The sequence below is a fragment of the Cucumis sativus genome, chromosome 5 (genome assembly GCF_000004075.3).
Source record: "Cucumis sativus cultivar 9930 chromosome 5, Cucumber_9930_V3, whole genome shotgun sequence".
In the NCBI taxonomy this organism is placed as follows: domain Eukaryota; kingdom Viridiplantae; phylum Streptophyta; class Magnoliopsida; order Cucurbitales; family Cucurbitaceae; genus Cucumis; species Cucumis sativus.
Window position 1 is genome coordinate 28,195,914 of NC_026659.2, and position 25,962 is coordinate 28,221,875.

Here is a 25,962-nt window from a genome sequence, read left to right on the forward strand (position 1 = left end):
AACCACATTAACAATCCTTGTTTTGCATTGTATTCTTGTAGAGGAGCCTTCTAAGTTCTAACAATGGGATTTTAAGTTTAAGTGTAACTAGATTCTTTAAGCGTTGTTTGGTAACTATTTGATTTTGGAGAATTAAACTTATGAACACTACTTCAATCCGTTGGTTTATGCTTTGATGTCCAAATTTTAGGAGTGTTCTCGAAATCACAACCAAACTTTAAAAACTAAGAAAAAATAGTTTTCTAAAACTCGTTTTTGTTTTTAGAAATTGATAAAAAAACTCAAATGTTTATATAGGAATAAGCACTTAGTTTTTCTATTAAATTGGCTTTGAGCTCCAAGGAGCAATTTGTTGCTGTGTTGCACTAGCTTGGTTGATTAGTAGTAAAGTGTTGTATTGTCCAATTGGTGGTTCGATTCTTCCACCATAGAAAATACGTCCTTATGGAATCTGCTTGGGGGCCTAACAGTATTCGAGAGCTGATTGCTATTGCTCTGTAAAGTCAATAGGTAGTCTTCCTCCGTTAGCTGGAAAGTTGTTGAATGAACTCTCATAGGTTGCTCTGATGGTCAATAAAGTCCAATAAAAGGGTAAGAGCAAATGAATTCAAAGTCATGTAGTTACTTGCCTAAGTATTAATATCTCATGAGTTACGTTGATAACCAAATATAATAATTATGAGTAATAATTATGAGTTACATTGACAACCAAGTGTTAAGCAGCAGTCTTGTGAGAATAGTCTAAGTGTGCATTCTTTATGGTTGATATCAAAAAAGAAAAAAAGAGTAGTAAGACATGTCTTCATAACTAAGGGTTTTATTGGTGGTGGTTTGTACATCCTAAGAAGGTTCTGCTTTAATGACATAACAAATCATGTTTTTTATAATTGTATATATACAACAATATGATAGAACTAAGACATGCACAACGGAAAAAGAATTGAATTTCTACCCTAATTGCTACAATTAACATGTAACCCTAAACCAATCAAATTAGAGTTTTAGAAAATATTACCTTTGAAGCTTTCAAAAAACTTTGATAACTTATTACCAATTCAAACCTAGTACTCAATTACTATCCTTTGGACAAAAAATTAGGTTGTGGGACCCAATTTGGTGTAGAAAGTAATGAAGATAAAAGGGGATTAGAAGGTAGTAGTTTATTTCTTGGTTGAGATATTGGAGAATAATAAAAAGGCCAAAAATTTTCAACCATTTGAAAACACCTCTATTTAGAACCTAATTACATGAAAAAATGCATGTAATTAATTTGTCAAATCTCAACACCTAATGTTCCACTTCTAGGTGTCTACATCTCATATAGCCACATATCCCACTAAGAGTTAGTGGGATTATCCAACAAAATGTTGGATTTTCCCACTAACTTAGTCCAATGGTAAAATGGTCATTAGATATTTCAAGTCAAAAGCCAAACTTTGACTTTTCTTAGTCAAAAGTCAATATTTTGACTTTTTACCATTTTGTCCATCTTGACTAATTCCAACCTCCCGAGCATGAATCCGCATTCATTTTTCCAAAATTCAAATCACATTTGAATATAAGGCCGGTCAAAGTTTGACTTTTCAAAGTTAAAAGTCAACTTTTTGACTTTTTACTATTTTTGACAAATTTCATCAATTCCGAGTTCTTAGTATGAATCTGCATTCATACTTATAGTATGTAAAACATAAAGCTCTATTTCTAATTAGAAGACCGATGACTATATCACTATATTTGTCGGTTTCCTCTTTCTTCTCCCAATTCGAACAATTCGACTTATTTCATCACACTGTTCTAAGTTTAATCCATATGAGCTAGCAGAGGAACCTAATGGACCTATAGATCATGGGCTCCAACGATTCAAGATTAACTAGCTAAACTCTTTTAAACCGAGTTAATCAACATTCGTTAACTAACGGGTCATTCCACTAAAGTCCCGTAGTTGCACTCCCCTCACTATAGATATATTTGTGTCCATTTGATAAAACCATAATCAGTAAGTTAATCCTTCACAGGTTGCTCGTAACCTTGGCTGGGTCAAAATACCGTTTTACCCCCAAGATTACATCTTGCTCCTTAAGTCCCACTAATCCACTATTGAACAATTGGTTTAAGGTTCAACCTATAAACTTAATCCCTCTCGGGCCAATGAGAGGGTGGGGCCCCTTGTTCAAGACTTGGATTCAGTGCTTAAGAGAACAACTTATCTACTAACCTTAAAGCGGGTAGGAGTGAATTCCATCTTGTACCTTATGTTCCCAGCTATCCACCCGATCTTACCTCTGAAATGGGAGGCTTATTGGGCCAATGTTGATGAGCTGCCCTCACCTATGCAGATATGAGGATAATCTCGTGTGAACAGGAGTTCATAGTTAAACCCAGGTCATCAATAATCGAGATGGTCAGTTTTAAACTGTAAACGGTGTTATAACGTAAAAAAGACTAATTCATGGTTCAGTCTTATGTAAACATTTTACATAGGATGCCCCACTTTCATGTCTCTACATGAACGATTCAGGATCACCTCGTTTGTACTACAAAGTGGGCCGCATCCATAGTTTCTCTAAATAAGGCGCCCAACCTTTATTTCATATACTATAGACTATTTAGGCTATATACTCGAACTTGATCCACGTTTATGTTTACACATAAATTTCAAGTTTATTAAAAAATAGCCTTGGAACTTGATTTATTGGATTTAAGATTATAATATTTAATTTCTCAATAACAATTTTATTGAACAGAAGATGATTACAAACTACGAGTTTTAGGACTAAAACTTCTAGTGGTATGAGAGAATATATATGAAACTAGGGCTCATGCCTAATATGTCTCCCACTTGTCCTAGTTTATACATATATACATAAACATATATATATACACACATACACATAGACATACATATATATACATACACATAGACATGAGTGGATCTATTAAGGGGCCAGGAGGCACGTGCCCCCCCCCCCCCCTCACATTCCCAATTTTTGTATTTTAATATTAGTTTTGAAGTGTCAAATTACATATACACGTAGACAGACTATATACACATACATATATACATTTATACATATATACATATACACATAGACATACATACACATAGACATACGTACATACATACATACATACATACATATATATAGACATACATATATTTAAAATCCCACACTACAAGAAAACGGAGATATTGCGACGCGAGGCACGATGTCGCTAAAAGTAATGTCGACGTTGTTGGATTTTCTGCGACGTCCGTGTTAGCATGTCGCCACATACCACATTCCGCGACGTTTGGAAAACGAACGTCGCAGTAAATGTACTAATTAATTTATTGTTTTACTTTTTCGCGACGTCCCTCTCGAACACATCGCGGAAAGACGAAACGATTCATTTTGGTCCAAGCTTTTCGCGACGCACGTCGAGGAAAGTTGAATATTAATTTTTTTTTTTACAATTTTCGCGACGTGACACCCTCTGACGTCGCGAAAAGTGAAATTATTATAAATCTTTTTGTGACGTCGTGTCCTTGTACGAAATTAGGGTTAGACTTGTAGTGACATCGGAGGGTGCCACGTCACAGAAAGTGTAAAAACAACGAAATGATGCAGATAGTCGAACGTAAACCGTGACGTCACCTACTTCGTACGTCACAGATACCTGCTTTCCATGACGTTTTTGAATACGTCGCAGAAAGTCTTGCCTATTTAACTGAATTCATTCGACAATTCTCTCATAATTCATTCACAATCCAAATTTTTGAGAGAGAAATGGAGAAAGTTTAAGGTTGCCAAATTTCACCGTTGTCGTTGCCGTCTCTCACTGCCGTACTGCCTACTACCGTCTGGAAAAAAATATATATTTCGTAACGCCGACGTTGCAAAATGCTTTGGCGACGCCGACGTCAAGAAAGCCATATGCGACGTAATGGACCGTGCGCGGGGAAAACCTTCATCGACGTTGTGTCGAGATGCGTCACGGAAAGTATCTCCGATGTGATTTTCACGATGTGGTTGCCGACGTCGCGGTAGCCTTCCGCGACGCAGTTTAGGATTTTCGACGACGTTTCTGTGCGTTGGGGAAGACCTTTATTATTGTAGTGCAAATTAATCTATATTATTTATTTATATATCATTAACAACTTATTAATAATTTGGCAACAAAAGGAAGAATATAAAAGTGCATATTTGCTATTGTCACATCATAATTTACCAACAATCTGTTTTCAGGAAAGATTTGAAACCATTTTTCAATGTATGTTGTGAAGAAAAAGACACACAACAATTGTTGCACATTTTAATTTTTCAAAAAGAATATAAACATACATATACATATATATGTATATTACAAATAATAATCAATTAGTCCCGATCCGCTCGTGCATGTATGTACTCCACACCATGTAAACTTATTACGTTGAACATGACAATTTCTCGTCAATATTGGAATACAGAACTCATGAAAACTAGATTTGACTCTATCATAAATTTAAACAAAAAAAATCCATTAAATATTGATTATATGCTTCAAATACCTTCCATTTATCTTATCTTTATATTGCATATATAGTTTAGGTAGTTGACTTCCTTTTTAAGTCATAAAGTTGAAGTGTGACGTTTCAACATTTTTATATGCAAACTAGCATAGTTGAAAATATTTATTTATTATGTTCGCACCATAACAATATTTTAGGAAATAAAGAAAATGATGAATGACAAAATTATTTATTCTAAAACTATACATTTTTTAAAAAACAAATTCTAAAAATACACTTAACCCTTTATGAGAAATGATTAAAACCAAATTAATTTAGATGATTTATATTTGGCATTAATCCAACATTTTCTAGTGGATTGATCATAGTCCAAAATTTAAAATTTTTAATATTTTGTTTGTTCTCGCATACCCAATTTCAAGGAAGAAAAGTGATCTTGTTTCCCCACGTTTCACCGAAAAGGCATGCACTCCAGCGCTTAAATATAGTTAGGAGGGAACTTGCAAAGACAAAGAGGCGCGAAACTCGTCCCTCGAAAAGAGCTCTCCATATTTAGAAACTTCTCGTTTCTGGCCAGCGCGGTTTTTCTCCGTCTCTTCGGATATGTCATCGGCAGACTCTCAGCAATCCGTTGATGACTACTTCGGATTCTTACGATACAAGACGGGATCATTCACAGGTGCGCTCTAACATTTTAGATTCTGTTCTTCTTCTGCTCGAAGCAGAACTCGTTATTCGATTGAAAAACCCTAGGTTTCCGTGATTTATGTTTCTCCGTTTGTTGTTTTTGTATCTGTTTCTTCTTTTTCCCGGAACCTTCTCGTTCGTATCCGGAGAAATCGTGGTTGTAGATGCTGTATGTAAGTGTCCGTACGATCTGGAATGAGGAAACGTCGTGTTCTGTTTCTCTTTCTGGCGTAGCTTTTATTCGTTTTCTTCACGACTGGATTTTTTTTGGATTATTCAGTTTTAATCTCTTCCAGAGCTTTGATTTAACTAATCTGATCGTTCTGGACGATCGAGACCTCGCTTTGAGTTCCTTTTTTTTGCTGTTGAAAGTGTTTTATGAGTGTACTGTTTGCTGTATGGCTATGAACGTTTGAGAAATGTTGTTAAATCTCAATGGAAGAATGCGCAAATTTATGAATCCTTTTTGGAAGACATCGTAAAGAAAAAAGAATAGAGTAATCTTTCCATAAAACGCTTGTTTGATGCTTGAAGTAAGAAGTAGTGGAGATGAAGCGAAGATTCATTGTTATCGTGTAAATCTTGCCTCAATTTTCATACCTCATTTCTGAGCTGAAGCCTTGAGGTATTCGTGTAACAATTTCTCCTATTCATCTTTTTATTTCTCTATCGTACGATTCGCATCCACAAGAGCCATCAGAGTACTCTAATTCATATTTTAAGTGTGAATTTAGTTTGTTGTAAAAGTAACTGTTGGTTATGAAGTACTTGCGTTCAGGCTTTAACATAAATTAGTAAAAGATCTACAAATATTTGGCTGATTTCCGTGTTGATCTTGGTTTTGATTATCTACTTTGGACTTGCCACGCAAGAACCTTCTTGGAAACCTAACATCTGTGTGGATGATTATACAGCACGCATGGCTGTCATTCTCTCAAGTATCAATTTGTTTTTGGCGTCTCATAAATCAGAATCACCTAACGTAATTGGCTGCTTATTGTTAGTTGGTTAAGATTCATTGTTGAGCATGCATATACATCTTAAAATTTACGCAGAAGATATGCACAGCCACAGTCTATTTTCTTAAGGTTACACTTGTAATCTATACACCTACACATGCTTGCAAGTAAGGCGCACATTTGGACATCTCATATTGTGTCAACAATGTCAATCGCACTTGAACATGTATCTTAATGAGATCCATATACATGCCTTGACTACCAAATTGCTTTTCTCCTTCAATTCACACCATTGCCGATCTTTTTCATTTTCATCTTCGATTCTCTCATTTCTTTTCAAGTAGTCAAGTAAATATAATACTGTCATTTCGTTCTTCAATGATCATAGCCAAGCTGTGAGTGTGAGCCTTTTTGCAATTTGTTTTTTAGGTTTCTGACTCCTTTGAACATTTCACTGATAAATATATGTAGTCAACGGATGGTTTCTTTTACCATTTTTTTCTCTTGTTTCTGTGTAGGAAATGTTGAACATTAGAAAATGAAAAGTTTGCTGAATCCATAAGCTTAATAAATTAGTTTCATGGATGTCTTTTTTGTAGTGTTTATTTTTAATTAATATTCATTACGCACTTCATCTTATGGCTGATCTCCTGTCAGTTTGTGTGCCTACCTTGTTTAATACTGTTGCATCCATTCTGTTTAAACTTTTTACACAAGTATTTGAGTGAACACTTTTGATTTACTGAATATCTTTAGTAGTTATTTTATGTCATCACTTGTGATAAAAGATTCACGTTTATGTAGGTTTACCAATATAAATGAGACTCTTTTGTTTGTTATTGATGAGTATGGCAGTGATATGATCTTACTTATGTACTTTTGTTTGTGATATATGTGGTAAATCTAGCTTGAAAAATGCTTGTACAATCTATGCGTTTGGGTAACATGTGCAATAGTCATATTTACATTAACCTTCGCTGAGTGAATTTATATAAGATCAAACACTGATTTTACACCCAAAATCCTGACTCATCTAGGTTCATAGGAAATGCAGTCGAGGTTGAAAGTGTTCATTGTACTTATATTGCTTTCAAAACATGACTAGAACTTCCAAATTATCTTTTGAAATTAGAGAACCGAAATATTGTTGTTCATATGATAAGTGCTGGCTGATTATGCAAAAAAAATCGACATCATGGTCTCTAATAAAAGAAAGCTATGTTATGAGAGGTTGATTGCAGCAGGTATCAGGCTCATCATTTTATTGATACTACACTTTGCATATCAGAACTGTAGCAAAAAGAACTATAGACTTTTCTTTTTCTTTTTCTTTCTTTCTGTGGCTAAAGATTTGAAGGTCATTTCTTCCTTTAAAAATGTAGGTATGCAAAACAATGGTTTAAAATATTTATATATTGGGCTTGTTTCCTTTATTCATTTTGGGAAATTTTGTAGTTTGTATTCTTGTTCATCAACATGCTAATTGAATTATTTAAAACTTGAAACAAAATAATTTTTAAAATAATTGTTTTTGTTAATTTAAATTTAAATTTATTTTAAATAAAAATAATAAGAAAAAGAACGATGGTAAAATTTTCTCTGCGAAGACCTGATCCTTACCCTGACTCCCCAACCCGACCTTGTTGCCAACCCTGATACTACTACAATGGGAGTACTTTATGATGGGGCTTTTCTTTAGCTATTTCTACCTATCCGGTGCAACCGTGCTGTAGCTTCTCGACTCCTCTCGTTCTGTCCTTTCTCTTTGATTTATTTTTCTCGTTTGTGTTTGCTTTGTTTATTGTTTCTTGCTTAAAGGTTTACTTCGTGCATAACTTTAGTGCTTAAACTGTATCTTCAATTTGACTATCTTTCCTCTTTTTGATCATGGATTTGTTATTCTTTTATCTATTAAAGTCTGTCGACGCAAGTAGCCTCCAGGGTTTAATTGAATATGTGGTATTAAATAGATGATTGTTGGTTACTGCTAGTGTTATACATTGATTATGTACTGGCATTTTATCCGATATAGTCTTTTGGTTTGTTGTCTTTTACTCATCGTTGTTTGTCTGCCAATTTAATCTTTTTTTTTTCTTTCAAATTTTAGAAAGTTTATTTTTATTATATCCTGTTGCATAGTTGTTGACCATATCTTGCAGCGTTGGGTGGTACACTTGACCCTGTATCATTGAGATGAGGTACATAAGTTTATTCCATGGCTATTGCTTTAGCGTTTTCATTTTGGTGATATCTGGATTCAAGTCTTCACTATAATCTTTACGCTGAATTTAATAATTATGCAATTGACGTTGATTTTGCATTTCTTTTTCTTTCGGTGATAGATGCAATTTTTTTCAACTTTTGACCATACAAATACTGAGTAAGTAAATCACAAAAAGTATAACAATGACTGAAAAAATGTTAGACGCTGGGAAGATTTGAAGAATGGGCTCTGTTTCGAGCATGAATTGAGAATAATCATAAGAATTATCAATAGGGTAGAGACTACATCTCACTTATGGATTCTAAAATTTCAATTTGGTGATTTTTTCCTCTGCCGCTTGGCTAACATGCAGTGATTGCATTCCACGTTAGACCAAGAATAATTAAAAATCTAGAACAATAGGTTAGTCGAAAATCTTCTTTAGCAGTCAGTTATCCTTTCTGTTGCTCTTTCCCTTACCTTACCTTCTGCCTTTTTGCATAAGAAAAAGTCGGTTATTCTGTTTGTCCATTTTTCACCTTGGCTAGCTTGCTTGCTGGAAAGTGCAATCTTGCAATCAGAGGTCGGGGTGCTCGGGTTTTCTGATCAAATCCTCTTACACAAACAAACCCTGCAATATTTCTCAAAATTTAGCTTGTGATCCGACATTCAAATGGGAATATAGTTACAGACTTAATCATTGTTGATAGGATGGACCCAGATCTCAACAGTATGGATGATAGTCCTACTTAAATGCACAATAAGGATGGTTAGATATTCTATGTACCCATCTCGCAATGATCTCATTATTAAGTGGATTGTTCTTTCGTACTGTCTATTTTACTATTGTGCCGTAGCTGGGAGCAATGAAAAATTTAAAGACGAAACACTAATGTACCATTTGATATTCATATATAGGATGCAAAATTCCGTAACTTGTTTTTTTTTTTTCATTCTTGTTTTTCTTTTCTCCACAGGTACGGATGATCAGAAGCTTGGTAGTTTAGGGAGTTAATAACCTCATTTATCAAGGTGATCATTTTCTCAATTTTAGTATAAACTCCTTTGTGTTTCTTCTACATAACAAGAAAGGATAATCAGAAGCTTGTTATATTAGGGAGTTAATAACCCCATTTATCAAGGTGATCATCTTTCCAATTTTAGTATTAATTCCTTTCAATGTTTCTTCTAAATAACAAGAAAGAAGAGCTCACCATTAGCATGTCGACAAGTCACGTTATGAGGGCAAATAGAAAAAAAATTCACTAATCAGTGTGAGGTGCAGAATTCCTATCTTTGGTGTCCTAAATCTTATTGGATTTCTAAATTTCTGAGAACTCTTGGAAGCAATTTCCCTTTATTTAGGAACAATTCGATAAAATGAAAAGCAGAGGCAAGGAAGTAGACTCAAAACAGGAGTTTACATATAGACACAATCTGCAATTTGCACATTCGAAAGGTATTGTACTATACTCTTATCATTTTTCAATTGTTAAAATCACCAATTTAGTCCAGTCCCTATGGAGAAAGTCGATTTAGTTTAACTTTTAAATCACAAAAACAAAAATTTGCAATTAGAACTTAAAATTTTGATGACATCCCCATAGCTACATAAACCATTTCTCCTTCATATTTACTATTAGAAGTTATTTGGACTCTTAAGCCTCTTTGAAGAGTTACCCAATTAACGTAGGCTATATAAGACAGGAATGCTTCACACTATTTGCTCTATAAAGTAGGGTCTATTCTAATTTTTTTTGCAAAAGATCATCTTTACGATGAAAGCAATTAGGTACTTTAGGTAAGTTCATTGTGATACAAATGTTATATTTTATCATATTAATATTCATGTTATCAAATATTAACTTAAAAGAATTCATGGCTATGGTAATTATAACAAGGAATTTTCAAAATTAAAAAGGAAAAGGTTTTGACTAGGGTATAATATGTGGTTTTGATTTGTTTTCTAATACATTACATCTTAAAATATAACAAGCTATATTTTTAATACAATATCTTTTGTTTTGCACACACACACACAAAAAAAATCCTCCAAATTTTGTGAACATGTCCAAGGGGGTCTTTCTCAGAATTTTGTGAATACCGCTTAAGCTTCTAAGCTTCCTCCAGATTACAATAAAACAGATAGCTATTTTTCAATAACTGATCACTTTATAAATTCTTCGTTGTACTTGGTTTTTTTCTCCTGTTTTATTTTTTTCTACATGTTTACTTATATTTGTCAATGGCAGGGTGGATTGGAAATTTAAGCTCGGTAAAATATCGAGAACATCTCTTTTCAAACGATAAGCCTATCGTTTGAAAAGGTAATGGTAATTCATTTGTTATTTTGTTTTGTTTTTTAAAATTAATTTTTAAAAAACAGGTGTCTGGTACTTAAATCAATTTTTAGTTTTTTAAACAAGAAATATGTTTTTAAGGTTATGGAAGCAATATGAAAATGATAAAGAAATTTTTTAGGAAAATAGAAAACTAGATTTGTTATTTACTTTTTGTTTTTGAAAAACAGAAAACTAGATTTGTTATCGAGTCTTAAAATGTATATACACTACGTACGATAAGCTTTTCCTCGTTTTTAAATTTGTTTTCTGAAAACCTTTTTGAAAACTGATCTAGTTAAACTTTTTAAAGAATAATTAAACGGGTAAATAATAATAATTTTGGATAAACGATAGTGGTAAATATTTTTTTATGATTAAAATTTCAATCAACTATTTCAATGTGTGTATTTATATAACTGTTAATTTCAAATAATAAATTTGTGAATCTAAAACTTACCTGAGAAGGAATGTTTAGAAAGTAAGAGTGTATTTGGTAATCTATTTGTTTTAATGTTTTTTCAAATATTAACTTTTAAGAAATAGTTGTGCTTGTGAACAGATTTACTTTGTTTTTTAAATAAAACATTTAAAATTAATTTTTGTTTTAAAAAAAAATTCAATTTGTTTATATAAAAATCAAAATTAAATGAGTTACCAAACACATCTTTATAAACAAAAATTAGAAAATATAATCTAAAAAACAAACAAATTAAATCAAGTAATTAAAATGGTTAGTAGATGAGACTCTGATCTTTGAAACTGTAAAGCTTGTAACTTTCTTAAAATAAAGAGTTATGTGTAATCTAGTCATCTTTAAAAGCATTGTTTTTATCCTTTATTTTCTATATTTTTAAATTTTTTGTTTAAAACAAAAAACATATATGGCTGGCATCTGATTTAAATGAAAACTTTCTTTTTCTATTTTCAAATTTAGTCATTATTAAAAAAAGAGATGTCTTGTTTTAAAAATAAAAAAATGAATTAATTACTAAAAAAAAAAAAAGAAACTAAAAAGGTTACCAAACAGTTTAATGTTATTATATATTTTAAAAATCGAGATTGGATTCAAATAGACAATCTCTGTAAACTAAATATCATTTTAAGGAGTGAACTGTATAAAACTTGGGTAGAAGTTTTTTAAAAAACCCTTTTATTAGACACATATCCCAACGGAAAGAGTATGATCCTTTGAGATTTTTTTTCTATTTTTTGTTTTTGAAATTTGTATCTATTTGTAAAATAGGAAGTATAACATAGCAAAACACGAATACTATTTTGAAAATGAAAAACGAAGTAAAATATGAGATGAGATGGCTATGACTCAGAATGCGAAATTCTCTTAGTCAATACGCGAGTGCTAAAAGCATGTAAGTTTCATGGTATATAATATTCACGAAAAGGAAATATATTCGTTGTTCTTTTAAAAACAAGTAGGCAAACATTTTTAGAGTTTAGTGTAGGTGATAAAATATATCCGTTCGTGAAATTGTCATTTTCTATTAAAATAACAACCAATATTTCCCTTTGTATTTTTCAATCGTTCGACCATGGATTAACCTTTGATAACATTTTGGTGAACAAGTCTTGGGGTTGTGAAGAGTAAATGAACATTCTAATTTCAAATTTTAATTTCCGTATAAATGGCCCGTATTATAGTTTCAGGAGTGTTTTACTGAAGCTCAGTTTTTTAAAACTAAAAAGTACAAATTTCAAAACTGAAAAATTAAATCTTATTCGATAGAGTATTTTCTTTCTTAGTTTTGGCTCTAGAAATTTGGCGGAAAAATGAGGTTCTCAATGTCGTTGAAATCAAACAAAGAACCATTAAATTGGATCCAAAAAGCTTCTCAATTCTCGATAATATATATTATTTTAAATTTCTCAAAATGTGAAATGCAGATCAAATATTAAATCATTTCTGAACAATGCATGGATTTTGTGATAATGGGGGTTTATTCCATTTTTTAAAAACTCTAACTTAAAAGGGCTCAGTTACTTAAGTGGATTTTATGTTTTAATATCACACTAGCTTTAAAATTAAGACCATAACTCGCAGACGGTAGAAAAATCCAACGCAAGAATTTTGGTAAATAAAGAAAATACATACCTCTCCAAAAGCATTGCTGAATCTCCTCCGTCACAAGGCCTAGTTGCAAGAAAAATTCGTACATAAGTAATATTTTCGTTTGGGTTTGAAGTATAATCTTTGAATTTTGCTCATTCTTACCCTTAAATATTGTTGATACTGATGTTCCGAAGTAGACAGTTCGTCTAGGCAAGTTCCATAGCCATTTTCTTGGAACATCAATAGGTTTCATACTAGATTCATGATCTGCAAACATCTGTGATTTTGGGGAAAAAGTTAAAAAAGAGAAATTATGCAGTAACGATTATGTTATCATGAGGTTAAAACACTTTTTTTTTCATCCTGGAAATTCTGAGTATAAAAAAATCTTGTGTGTGTATGTGTAATCCTTTTTTAAAAAAATTAATTTTAATAACTTTCACTCTAACGTGTCGCGTTCTCTCTCTCTAACAATAGATTTATCAATAAATTTTCTTTAAAAAAAGAGAGATAATATATGTTGTAATTTTTCCAAATGATTCTCTTCCTATAAAAGTTCTCTCTAAAATCCTGTATCGGCCACTTTTACCTTTTTCTTTTTTCACTTTCTTCCTAAACCTTTTCGCCACTGTAGAACTTCCTATGGTTTCTAATTTGCCTTTCTTTTTTCTTTAACTCTCTAACCATATCGTTTGCCCTCTAATGTTTATCCCTAATTTTTCTTTTCAACTTTAAAGATATTTTTTCTTTCTTTCCTTCCCTAATACTCTCTATTTAACAGTCTCTATTTAACGATATTTTTTCTTTCTTTCCTTCCCTAATACTCTCTATTTAACAGTCTCTATTTAACGATATTTTTTCTTTCTTTCTTTCCTTCCCTAATATTCTCTATTTAACACATACCTCACCTTTTAACTTTTCACCCTCTAAGCTTTTATTTTTTTTATACATATCTTTATTCTCTAACTGTAATCAATATTCTTTCTTTTAATTTTCTCTCTCCCATCAGAGTTAGCTGGTACTTATTAGTATTGGTCTTTCTTCATAATCTCAATGAAACTTTGTTTTGTTTTATTAAAAAAAACACTCTAATTACTACTCTTATCCAAAATTTTATTGGTTTTTTTATGCTTTTCTCTAATATTTCGTTATTCTTCTTACTTCATGGTCTCGTGAACATATTTCTCAGACTTCAACTTTTTTCTAACATGTCTTTCATTTTAACTAATATTCTCTCTAAGATTTATACTCTTTCTGTAGTTCTTCTCTCTATGATTCTTTTTGGGAAATCGTCCAAAACGGCGTTTAATAGGTTTTGTCTTGTAAAATCATCACCCTTTTTTTAAAATCGTGCGAGACAAACTATTAAATGCCGTTACAATTTCACATTGATTTGTCCCAAGTTTTGTCTATCTAATAAACTTTTACTTTACTACCTCGACATCTATTTTGCTTTTTCTGATGCTATCCAACTTTGCAAAAGGAAACTTAAGTTAGTTGTCAAATATGGTGTATAAAGATTAAAATATCTGTTGGTTTATGTTTTTTTAAAAATCAGAAGACCAATAGTTATAAAAAAAATAAAAGAAATCATCTCCGATTTTTTATTATAAATAATATAAAGATTTCAAATTCAAGCAGTCATTTTTGGGAAACAAAGAGAGCATTGAAGATTTCATTTTTCAAAAAGGAGAAAAGAAAAGGGAGAAAAAAAGTCACCAAAGATTTCCTTTTTGGAAAAAGGAAAGGAAAAAAGAGAGAGAGCATTAAAGATCATAATTAACCAATATGAAAACGTTATGGATTTTCTATCGACTATCTATTTCTCAGCCAATAATGATAGGTGTTAGAAGCGACTTACTTCGTTTACTTGGAAATATGTTCCATTGAGTGGAAAACTTCCTCGCATTGCAGTTCTACAAGGTACCTGTAATTTTGCAAGAGAGAGACGTAAAAATAGTTTAAGAGACTAAAAGCCTCTCATCGTATCGAATCAAGTTCGTGTTCTTTGTAGTTTACCAGTAACGTTCCTCTGACTGTTTGTGAATTCGCTTCTCTTCTACTATTGCATGTGAAACATGTTATTTCATTGCAGAGTCTGTTTGGGTCTTGAGACCCACAACTTTGTTCTGGCGGTTGAATCGAGTTTGCCGTTTCACCTGGAGAGACATAGAAATTTTTAAATTGCTGTTGATGGTAATAGTTCTCTCCTTTTCTACTTAAAACCGTTAGTTTCCATGAACGATGAAAATTTGATGGTTGACTGTCCTTCTAGATTACCGAAATGGAAAAAGGGGAAAGGGAACAGAAAATCATTGGTTCATAGAACAGATTGACTGCTGCTTACCGGGAGTCCATATCGCAAGAAGATACGGGCTTGGATCATCAGGTTCTCGTCTATCCATCTGTATGTTTAAATGAGTAAATGTTGCAATTCTAGTGCGTTATGTGTGTTTGTATCAAACTAAAATGAAAATATTACCTCTCTCAGGAGAGGATGTGAATCTGGAAGCTCATACCTGCATTTAGATAAATACTTGAGTTATAGAGTGAATTACATCGTCTGGTTATTTTATTTTGTTTTTAATTTTTTTTCTTTTAATTCGAAACCAAGGTTCCATTGAGAAAAATGAAAGAACGAACAACACATACTAAAAACGCAATACAACAAATGGAGCCCACCAACTACGAGAAGGGACTCAAATTCAAAAGGATCAAAGCCTAATGCATAGCTACGAAAAAGTTGGGAAATAAAGAGCATGACGAGGTATTAAATCTAATGTTCTCCCAATTCTCGTCTCAAGACTACTCCTCCCTGAAAAGATTCTGTTGTTTCTTTTTAACCAAATTCCCAGTAAGTTTGCAAAGTCTGCTAGTTTGTTATAATCTTATTGCTTCTATTGAAGTTGTGTTTGTTATGGTGACTTTCTTAATTCATCGACTCCGTGGTTTATACTAAAAAAGATTGAACAAACGAGACAAAAAACTTACACTTGATGCTCTGTCCGTAGCCTGCTCACATTCTTCAATTTTGGCGTTGGGATAAAGGCAGCTTCTGGGTTCAAGGCAACTAAAGCTTTGGACATGTCGCCTTCTGGGATGTAGTGTTGTAAAGTTGTTTTGAACTCTTCCATGCTGAGTTTGATGGTAGGAATTTCATCAGGATCCTCATAAAAAGCATCTTCAATGTCACTTTCAGTTATCTCATTAGGCTCAGGTTCCGGTGTCGCCGGTACTTCAACTATTGGCTCACATTTGCTGGGGCCTGAAGTATTTTCCGCGTAAGTGCTTCCTTCAGGAGGAAGAATTGGCAAAGGATTCGTGACTATAGGTGGCTGCTTCTCTGTGGACATGGGATTGGTTGAAGCCACAATGCCCTTTTCATCAGGTGCTGGCAGAGCAAGTCGGGCACTGCACTAAATACAGTTCATGTTTTAGTTAAGAGTTGAGAAGGCAAGCCTATAGACACACGAGTGGACAATATTTATGAACAGAATTTATCGCACTTTGAACTTTCATGCTATAAAAGAAGTTCCTCTTGCCTTTATCCTGTTCTCTTTTGATATTATGTGATACTAGTTTCTGTCTATATACCTAGATTAGTTTGTAGTTCTATATGAAAGTCAGTTTCCAATGGTCAGTGTACACGTGATGGTCTATGCGTACAATACCAAAGAAATTGACAAACCTTGCGAAAGCACTTGCGAAGTGTTTGCACTCTCCTCTCATAGGACATGCATTGCAATTTGGCTTGCTCTTTGTGCAGAATACCTGACGCCACAATTACAGATCAATAGTTACATTAAGCATATGCTAGTTGTACTTTAAAAAAGACCAATTCCTACAGTCTACAAAAATAACGGCAATGATATACTAAATATTCGGGTGCTACAACTCACCTTTCCAAATGTAATCAACTGGTAGTGGAGTTCATACCTGTGCAATACACTTGGTCAGTTATAACCTTAAATTGAATTCAAAGGAAATCAATTTCAATTTTTTGTTATTTTGGTCATCAAACATAAATAATGAATGTATGGAGAGGTTACAGCGTTCGTTGATCAAGTTTGCATAATCTTGGCCACAGATATTTTTGAATGGACTCCAGCACTGGATACCTACACAGAGTGAAGGTTAGAAGATTACAATACTGAAAACTGACAGTTTCATCAGTCCACTGCTACTTACAGTTCTAGAAGGTGTAATTGAAGTGACTCGGGTAATGGTTGGAGAGGGACCCATCCAAGCCGAACAGCTATTCTTCCAACATTTGTGTCAACCTAGGTAGAAAGCAATTTAAGATGGATATTAGAAGCCTCTCCATTAAGCTTTTGAATAAATGATTGGTTGTTTGCGAGAAAGCATACAGGGAAAGCCAGATGATGAAGTGTTAATAGACGAACACACTCCACACTTTTCAAACCCAATCCTCGTACACTAAGTAGATAATCCCTACAGCAGAGATACGTTTATTTATATTATATAAATATAAATCAAAAAAATAAATCGCCTGTTTCAATACAAAAATTTAATATCCATACTTTGCTTTGTCTGGTGGTACATCTCTTAACCATTCAAGATCAATGCTCCCATGATCCGTTACCAGACGATTCAAAAACTCCTGCAACATTATTTTATGATAGAAAGAGTAGCCGTTACCAACTGGTTTTCCCGGTTTAAGTAAAAGTGGGCCTTCAAAAACTTTAATTGCTTGCACATACCTTAATTCGTTCAGCTAGCATGTTGTTCATTCCTCGTTCCTTGATAGCATTTGAAATTTCACGAACGTCGGCAAGTCTGATTGCTTCATAGTCTATTGAATCCATGGCATCCTTTCCCTTTTCTTTTATTTGTCCATTCGCTTCCACCTGCTTTCTCAAACTATCCCAATCCATTCCACCCTTTTTCTCACTATTGACCTTTCTTCTTTTTGCTTTCGAAGGGCTAATATTTCCCTCATTATGTGCCTGAGATAGAGAATGGGCCTCATTATTTGAAAAGTTTATTAGATTTCCCTTTCCAGGCAGCAACTTTTCTGTGTGAGCATGCACATGAACGACATTTGAGACGGCACTTTTCTCGGCTGGTGTATCTAATTCCGGGGGTGGATTCGTAACGGACACACTTTCTACCGGGGAAGTATTGTTCCTCTCACATGGTTCATACTTTCCATGAAGATTATATTCACAATGAGATCTAAATTGAATACCATTACCCTGCAGGTGCACTGAGTGCTCACTGACAGATTCACTATGCTCCATCCTGGTTGTTTCATGTGATCTTGCTTGTACATTATCTTCAGCACTGGTTTTATCCAGTCTTTGTTCAAGAGCTCCAATGTTTAACCTATGAAAAGTCATATTCTTTTCTGTAGAGCATCCAGATACTATCGACGGCCCTGAAGATGTGCTCTCTTCGCTAAATGCTTCACGGCCTTCTACCTCCAATACCCCACAGTCGGGGGTAATGTGCAACTGATTGTTTGAAGGAGCATCTGGCACTTGCTTTGGTTGGTTTTCAATATTTACAAGGAAATTAATTAAGGAATGGCCGCTAAGATTGTCAATCTCATTCCATTCTGATGTTAGTGAACCTTGTTTTCCATCTGGTAATTGCCAGTGTTTATGTTCTGAGACTTCATCAGAAACTGAACTTCTATTCAAGTCACTGAAGGATTTTTGTATTGTGGCGGTTGTCTCCATTTGTTTGATGTCTGTGAAATTTGAATAATGAGTGCTGCTAGAATTGTAACTAACGATGGGTTCTTCTGCCTCTGAGTTGGATCCAGAGCATGATCTGGCCCCTGCAGTACCTTGTGTAATTGTAGAGTCAAAGGAATCTTGTGAGGATATGACTTCTTCCTCCACAATTTGACCACCTAGCTCCGTGAAAATTTTTTCAGTTCCCGAATTTGCAATTTGATTTTGATGGTTTATTGAAGTCTGGGGCATCTCAAACCTTGGCACGGATAGTTCCTGAACATGCCATCTTATAGACTCTGCAGGATACAGTACACAAGCTGCTGACTCGTTGGCCACTATGCTCGTTTCAACTTCACCCTGAGTTCGCAAGTTGCTAGCAGATTTTACTGGAAATCGTGCTGCTAAAGACATGAAGGCAGAGCTGTACAGAAAGAGATGAAAATGAAAATGTGATCCACTTGTTTATAACTTTGGTTCAAAGACAATCTTGAATCCTTGATCTAGAGTTCTAACCGAAATGATAAGTCTACCTTGAAAGGTGATCTGAAACATTTTGAGTAAGGAAAACCCCAATAACTGAGTCCACAACTGATCCTTTCCATCGTGAGAATCTTCTATCTCCTGGTAAGAGCACAAGAGAATTTTGTTATATGTATATACATTGACCACAAATATTCAAGAATAGTTCTCTCTTAACTCTCGTAATTACAAGAAACGTGTAAACTTGGAACTGAAATACTTCTGGCCGCTTAAGGTTTTATATGGTTAACTTAACTATATTGATTTTTTTAAAAGGCAGCATAACGAAAAAAAGAGCCAACTTAAGCATGTCCTTTTGACGAAGCGTTCAGAAATTTGAAACCTCATCGCATATTTCAACTAAAAAAAAGTAGAAATAAACTAAATTAATTGGTCTATTTATTGGCACGTTACACATTTTTTCAATCGTTTCAAAACACTCATTTTCTGCCTATACAAAGGAACTAGAAATTTGATTTAAAATATATACACAAATAAATTCTAATAAACCTTTTCTGTAACAAAATTTGAAGTCACGCGATTGAAATTCAAGAAAATAACTGATAAAAACATTTGGGTTTTTCCCTCTATAATTAGAACGGCTGATTCTGTTTAACCCTCCTTGTGCAATGTTCGTTTTGGTTTTATTTTTTTAATCAGACATTTAATAAATAGAAATTTCAAGTAAGAAAACTCAGTGTCGTTCCCTTCCGAGATTTAAGCAGTTTGATAGGAAGATATAAGAAATGAACCTTGCACGAGATGCATCCTTGCAATGAATGAATCAGCTCGTCCACGAAAAACTTTCCGTTCCTCTTCCCACCATTTCTCCTTGTCTTTCTCATGACTTTCAATGCCCTCGCTTCCTTCCTTACCCATTAATAAATTCCATATTCTCTCCGTCTCTGGGTCGATGTCAACTCTAGGTCGTGCCTTTCGTTTCCTCAAATATTCAGACTCCACATATGGAACTACTGCACCATTTCCTTTATATGGAACAATAGCATTCTGTTCCGACCTGATGCTTACTTCATGGTCATTAAGACTGAGACGCTTCATTTTGTGTAGAATCTCATTTTCTAGCAGACCTACACCAATGTTAAGAGGCTGTAGTTAGTACCTTGACGGAACGTTCGAATTCCACATCTGAAGAATCAAATATACTTACTTGTTGTTTTAGCAGGGAATTTCTGAAAGCCAAACGAGTAGCCTTGTTTGTGTACTTCATTTGTTGCTAGCGAACCTGATATCATGGGTTGGTAAGCTTGCCTTACTGTCAGTATACTATTATCAGATTGTCTGCATGCATATCCTTGTTCTGGGGCTTTCGGATGCGGAAATGGTTGGATCATGTTGCATTTGTCACCAGTCATCAATGAGCGATAGCTGGCGACCTTATTCAACCCAGAGGCCACAGACGTCCTATCTACTGCTGGATGCAGATTGTGAGAGACTTGTTGCCTTTGAAAATGGTTTTCATGGACTACTGAGTGAATATGCCTGTCACCAATAATTTCTTTCGCTGTGATTTGGTTACTTCTAATATGATGACCATTGAGCATGGCCTGCTTCATTTCTGCAGTAAAGCCAACAGAATTGGTAGGATTGCACCCAATTGTATTGAGGTGGCTTGAGCAACCCTCATTTGATTGGATAGTAGAATATCTTTTATGGAGAGTTGCATAGAGTCCAGACTCAAATTTCTTCCCAGGATTTTCTAAGGGTCCTATGTTTATATTGCTGCCTTGTCTCTGGAACTCACCTATTTGGCGCACCTCTTGACACGTCATTGAAGAGTCCAGTGTAGTAATCGAGCACGGCTGTGTTGGATAAGTTGTAAGCGGGCGGCCTCTCTTTGAGCCCCTTGCTTCATTGATATTGGACTGATGATTTGGAACTGTTTGACAATATCCAGAGTTGATCCCCATCACCTCCTTATAATAAGTATTCCTTTTAGCTTGATTCGCAAATTGCTGCATATCTTCTGCACAGATATTTTGCTGAACAGGTGCGTATCCGTTACTGAATCCAGTTTGATATTGATTTGCTCTTCCCTGATGTAAAATTCTAAGAACATTGAGCCAATTTTCGGCTTTGTTGTATCCTGATTTGTTTAGTGGGACTTCAGCTGCCTCCCTTTCAGATTGCAAGATGTGAGAGGTCGTCATGTGATTCATATGAGTAGGGTTACTTGGTATTGTAGGTCGAACATTTTCAGCCACCATTGGTCCTAGCTGAGTACTGTCATGAACATCTTGACTTGTTCCACAGACACTAGTACTTTGAGAGCAGAAGTCTGGAACGTTTGGTCTCGTCATGAAACAAAAGTTCCCCATGTTTTCTTCTGAAACATCCTTCTCATTTTGCTTCTTTTCCTGCTCCTCATCTCCAGTTTTTTCCATCTCAAAATGTATTACTCTCCGGCAAGATTTTGTTTTAGTTGCAGTGTTCGAATCTTTAATCTCCACAACATTCGCAGGTGGAGTAGTAGCTTCTTTGATGTTTTTCTTCCGTACATATTTTCTCTTTCCTGATGGAGTTTCCTTGGAAATCTTCGGAGTCACAGGCTTAGGAGACTTTTTGGGTTTTCCTTCCTTTATAACCTTGGGCCTATGTTTTCTTCGCTTAGGTGTCTTCTGCTCTGGTGTCTTGTTAAGATCAATTGCTTGATCGCTGCCCTTTTCCACTTCCTTCGTTGGTTCAGAAATGGCTGCAGATAATGTATCTGTGAGATCTTTCAATAGTTCATCATGTCGTTTCTGAGTTGCTTCATCTAGTGGAACTGTGACAAAATTCTCCTGTGTTTCTTCGTAAAGGCTTAAATTTCCATCCAATGGAAGATTAAGTAAATCCGTAAACCTTTCTCCTGAGAATACCGTGGGAGTATGCTGTCTTCTTTTTGGTGGTCTCTGCTCTGGTGTCCTGTTGAGATCAATTTCTAGATCTTTCTGCTTCACGAAGTCTTTCGTTCCCTTGAATGGAGTAGAATTGCCAACACATGATGATTCCACTCCCTTGAACGGAGTAGAATTGCCAACACATGACGATTCCACAATGCTTTGTAGAAGTTCGTCACAGTGTTGACGAGGAGCTTCATCTTGAAACATTCTGATGAAGTCGTCCGCATTCTTTCTGAAACATGAACTTTCATCTCTTACTAGAAAAGATGGTGTGGAGACCTGATTATATGCAACACTTTCCACATTCGATGAGACAGGTGGTGTTGTATGGACTGAGTTGGTAAAAATCTGGTTGGTTTGTGTCATCGATACTGGGTTCAAGTTATAGTTGGGTTGAAACATTGGGAGTCCATCTGGAAGATTCACAGAACACAATTTCATTACTCATCAATTGTGAAATAAGAAACAAGATTACCCAAGCATCATTTCAGCCAATTACAGTGTAAAACTCACTTGGTTATGGATAAGGATGAGAGTAAGTAAGTCTAAATTAACGAACAGAATCACCATTTTCAAGATCATATTATGTTACTCACGCTATCCTGGAGCAGGTCTTTATATTGAAACATAAGCAATAAAGATTTCTCGAATGAGTGTGTATGGTTTTATGTACAGAATCATTGAGATGGGAAAAAGCTATTGTTTGACATCAATTTGTAATTTACTGAATATATAAATATGACTTGAAATAATTACAAAGATAATTTGTCAACTTACATGTGAGTACATGCTGGGCGAAGCTGTTGTTAGTAGATGGCCTCGAACCTGAATAAATATTTTGGTTTCTAAGCAATAAATTTCCCGCATAGAAATCCCCACTGCTGTTAACTTGAGAATTCATGTTCAGTTTTTTCAACGCATGCAACGAACATTAAGGCAATTATCCAAATTGCTTGGAGCCAAGCTGCCAAAATAAACGCACCATTTCTTCTTGTAAGGCATAAGATTAAAACACGCAAATTATAAACCAATCTTCAACAAAGATGAAAGCTATGAAACACATTCGAAAAAACACCTCAACTTAAACAAAGTATATTTCTCGAGCCGACTGTTAAGTTCAAACTTGCGGTGGTAGATTATGTTTCCTCCATTTTCGTGTAGAAATAACATTATGAAATTGTAGATAAGAGATGGAAGTGGAAAATTCTTCCTAGGAGAAACTCATTACTATAATAAAATCAGATTTATAATTTATGCTCGCTCCAAAAATAATTTCTAAAAAGAAAATAGAGAAGAAAAAAGAGGCAGCTCAATAATGTTAATCTTCTAGGCCAGTTTACTACTGCAGCTATTGAGAGAACATAGATTACTCGAATAGGATTATATTGCAGATTTGTTCAAGTGCCTTGGCACATGAAAGCTTCATTATAAATATGAAATTCTGAATGATTTTTGAAAAAATCGAAGAGAAAGGAAAATTTTACGGTAAACTTTGACTTAAACAAGCTAGTATCTCAGAACAGTCGGCATTAATATTTAAAACGCACTTCAAATAAAGTTATAGAAGATAACTTCAAAAGAAATTCGAAATCAAATATTAATATCGCTATATGAAGTTATGCCGAGGAAGCAATCCTCTGGTTACAGATAACAATGACAGAACAATTTACGCTCTACGAAAGCCGAGTAGAAGACTAGAACTCCATAAATAATTCATTTCAATGTTCAATAAGTTAGAAACAATCAAATGATCAAAACTGCACACTCAGAGTCAAGAGAGCTATTCAATTAGAAATATGCACCTTGAATTTGTTCAGCTCTGCTTCAATCCCTTCCAATTGTGCGTTTATTCTATATACACAACCAAATTTACAAGATTCATCCCCTGAAAAACGTCAAAGTGAGCTCCGGATCAACCTCCTCCATAGCATCTACTTCGATTATTTCTAAAGGAACCGAAATTGTAAATGACATAACAAATCCAGTTCGACTGAATATCAAATTATTCGCAGCCAGTGGTCAAAGTACACACCAATGGCTGAAATGCTCCAATCAGAGAGAAAGAAGAAGAAAAATAGAAGAACACCGGAGAATTACAGAAATTAGCCGAGCTTCAACCGAATCATCCAAGCAGATAACAGAAACATACAGTATAAAATAATGAGACCTCAATTTGAGCCCTAATTCTGATATTCTTGCGTTCCATTAACACAATAGATGAGAGAGAGTGAGTCAAAGATGAATTCGAATTACCTCTTTTGACAATTTCCTCACCGATCCAATGCTTGTTATTCTGTAATTAGCTCCCATAAGCAACTCCGTACTGCAAACGAGTTTCTTGTTCGATCAAATGCCAAATGCTGATGGAAAGAGAAAGGGAAGAGAGAGTTACGTTGTTAGCTTGAGTTTCCAGGAGAGAGAGAGAGAGAGAGAGAGAGGAAGAGAGAGAAAGAGAAAGAGAGATGGACCAGGGACGCTTAATTAAAAGTAAGAAAAAGAAATACTTCACTTCTGATTCGGTCATTGGAGTCAGCGTTAGCGGCTTTTTCTTGGTTTTGGTGCGAAACCGGTTCTTTATCGGTTCGATCCGGTCGAGTCTAATGTGCTGAAACTATTTTTTTTTTTTTAACGAATATTGTTAATTTGGAGGAAAATTAATTAACCATGTTATATCAATTAAAACTATGAGTTAATTGTTGTATCTATTTTTTAAGTAAAGAATTATATCAATTTAAAGTGTATTAATTGACACTATCTTTTAGATTTCATTCAATAAATATGGGGCAAAAACTCCTAATGTGATTAAATTTCTAAATTTTATTGTTTTATTTTAAAAAAATAACTTTTTTTAGTTGAATCAAAATAAGTTTTATTGGATGGATTTTTATGTGTAGTAAATTTTTTCAAATGTGAATTTTAAAAAGTAAATAAATAAAAGTTGATGGATGAACTATTCCTAACTAAAAAAATTATAATTGAAAATTAAATATTTTCATTTATAAAAGTTGAGTTTAAATCGATACATGTATATGTCTCATCCTCATCTTTTAAACCTCAAGTAACAATGGATACGTGGTTTTGTATTGTTATCTTTACTATACGGATAAAATAGATATGTGAATTATATCAAAAAGTTATTTGTATTATAAATTCACCCATTTCTAATCTTTTACCATTTGATTTTTTTCAAATCAACTTTTTATGACAATTTAAACAAGTATATGGAAATTTTTTTAATTTGGAACAAAAATTATTAACACGCCTTGTATTTCTTGTTTGATATGAATTTATACAAAGAAAAATATTTGTTTATTATATAAATAAAAATTACAATTGGGTGTAAAAGTTGTACATCCTTATAAAGAAAATAACTAATAAATAATAGGAAAATTGTCGGAAGTTAACACGTAAAATAAAATAATTACAAAATATATAATAGAATTTTCAAATAAACTAGAGATAGTTTAACGAATTTTATGCTATGTTTTGTAAATAGTTACATGGTTAGAAATGGGAGAGTTTGATCTCATCTCTTGTAGAAGTTAGTTTCTAAATGAAGTAAAAAAAATATTTTTATCAAAGTTTATAATTATAATTACTAGCATTTCATATATTTGTTGCCGAATTTAAAAATATATATTGTATAAAAAACGTTACAAGTACATCCCTTATGAAGAAGACAACTAGTAAATAACCATACATGCCTTATATATAAATATATAGGTACATGTATATGTATGTGTGCGTTGTATATATATAAAGGAATTTAATATAGGTACACAAGGGCTCGAGTCTTTCTAACTTTATATTCTTTACCTATCTTTTATATATATATAATAACATCAACCTCTAGATCTATACACTCTTTATATTCTTTTTACTAAAAATGGAAGCAAATTAAACAATAATATAATAATTTTTGTGTTTTAACAATTTTAAATAGTTTAATAGATTTTAATAGAGGTTGAAATTAATATGTTTAATATATATATATGTGGTGTTGGAGTATTGAGTTTGAAGTTATAAAATTTAAAGATTATACACTAGAGTTATGAAGTTGAAATTTGTATTTGGAGCGCAAAGTTATAAGAAA

At 33.7% G+C, this 25,962-nt stretch overlaps 1 protein-coding gene and 1 long non-coding RNA gene across 6 annotated transcripts; one reads left to right on the plus strand and one right to left on the minus strand.

The window, feature by feature from the left end:
• The first annotated feature begins 4,924 nt into the window (after window positions 1-4,924).
• LOC105435594 lies at window positions 4,925-15,722 on the plus strand. 3 transcript variants are annotated; one of them, XR_004216767.1, is made up of 5 exons: window positions 4,925-5,171; window positions 8,278-8,336; window positions 9,319-14,944; window positions 15,024-15,137; window positions 15,363-15,722. It is a non-coding gene; the product is annotated as an uncharacterized LOC105435594 (long non-coding RNA). The 3 variants fall into 3 exon arrangements; XR_004216766.1 differs by having other exon boundaries at window positions 4,925-8,336; XR_969637.2 differs by having other exon boundaries at window positions 4,941-5,171; window positions 8,278-14,944.
• Window positions 8,576-24,349, minus strand: LOC101218961 (protein ROS1A). 3 transcript variants are annotated; one of them, XM_011657540.2, is made up of 21 exons: window positions 24,123-24,347; window positions 23,672-23,754; window positions 22,647-22,833; window positions 20,138-22,282; window positions 19,722-20,057; window positions 18,981-19,071; window positions 17,470-18,871; window positions 17,290-17,369; window positions 17,116-17,200; window positions 16,937-17,028; window positions 16,798-16,866; window positions 16,648-16,684; window positions 16,437-16,519; window positions 15,740-16,159; window positions 15,231-15,267; window positions 15,096-15,153; window positions 14,768-14,907; window positions 14,610-14,675; window positions 12,911-13,025; window positions 12,791-12,829; window positions 8,576-8,972 (listed from the first exon to the last, which is right to left on the minus strand). In XM_011657540.2, exons 3-21 carry the CDS (start codon window positions 22,768-22,770, stop codon window positions 8,857-8,859), a joined length of 5,535 nt encoding a protein of 1,844 aa, XP_011655842.1. In that variant the 5' UTR covers window positions 22,771-22,833; window positions 23,672-23,754; window positions 24,123-24,347; the 3' UTR covers window positions 8,576-8,856. The 3 variants fall into 3 exon arrangements, with proteins under 3 accessions (XP_011655842.1, XP_011655844.1, XP_011655846.1); XM_011657542.2 differs by having other exon boundaries at window positions 23,672-23,815; window positions 24,123-24,342; XM_011657544.2 differs by lacking the exons at window positions 8,576-8,972; window positions 12,791-12,829; window positions 12,911-13,025; ... (2 more) ...; window positions 15,096-15,153; window positions 15,231-15,267 and having other exon boundaries at window positions 15,937-16,164; window positions 24,123-24,349.
• Window positions 24,350-25,962: the final 1,613 nt, after the last annotated feature.

Coding starts and splice junctions, on each gene's coding strand:
- LOC101218961 (XM_011657540.2), bottom strand. CDS start 22,770: ATGAATTCTCAAGTTAACAGCAGTGGGGATTTCTATGCGGGAAATTTA. Junction 17,201..17,289: donor GTACCACCAGACAAAGCAAA/GTATGGATATTA, acceptor TCTCTGCTGTAG/GGATTATCTACTTAGTGTAC. Junction 16,160..16,436: donor TTCGCAAGTGCTTTCGCAAG/GTTTGTCAATTT, acceptor TATTTAGTGCAG/TGCCCGACTTGCTCTGCCAG.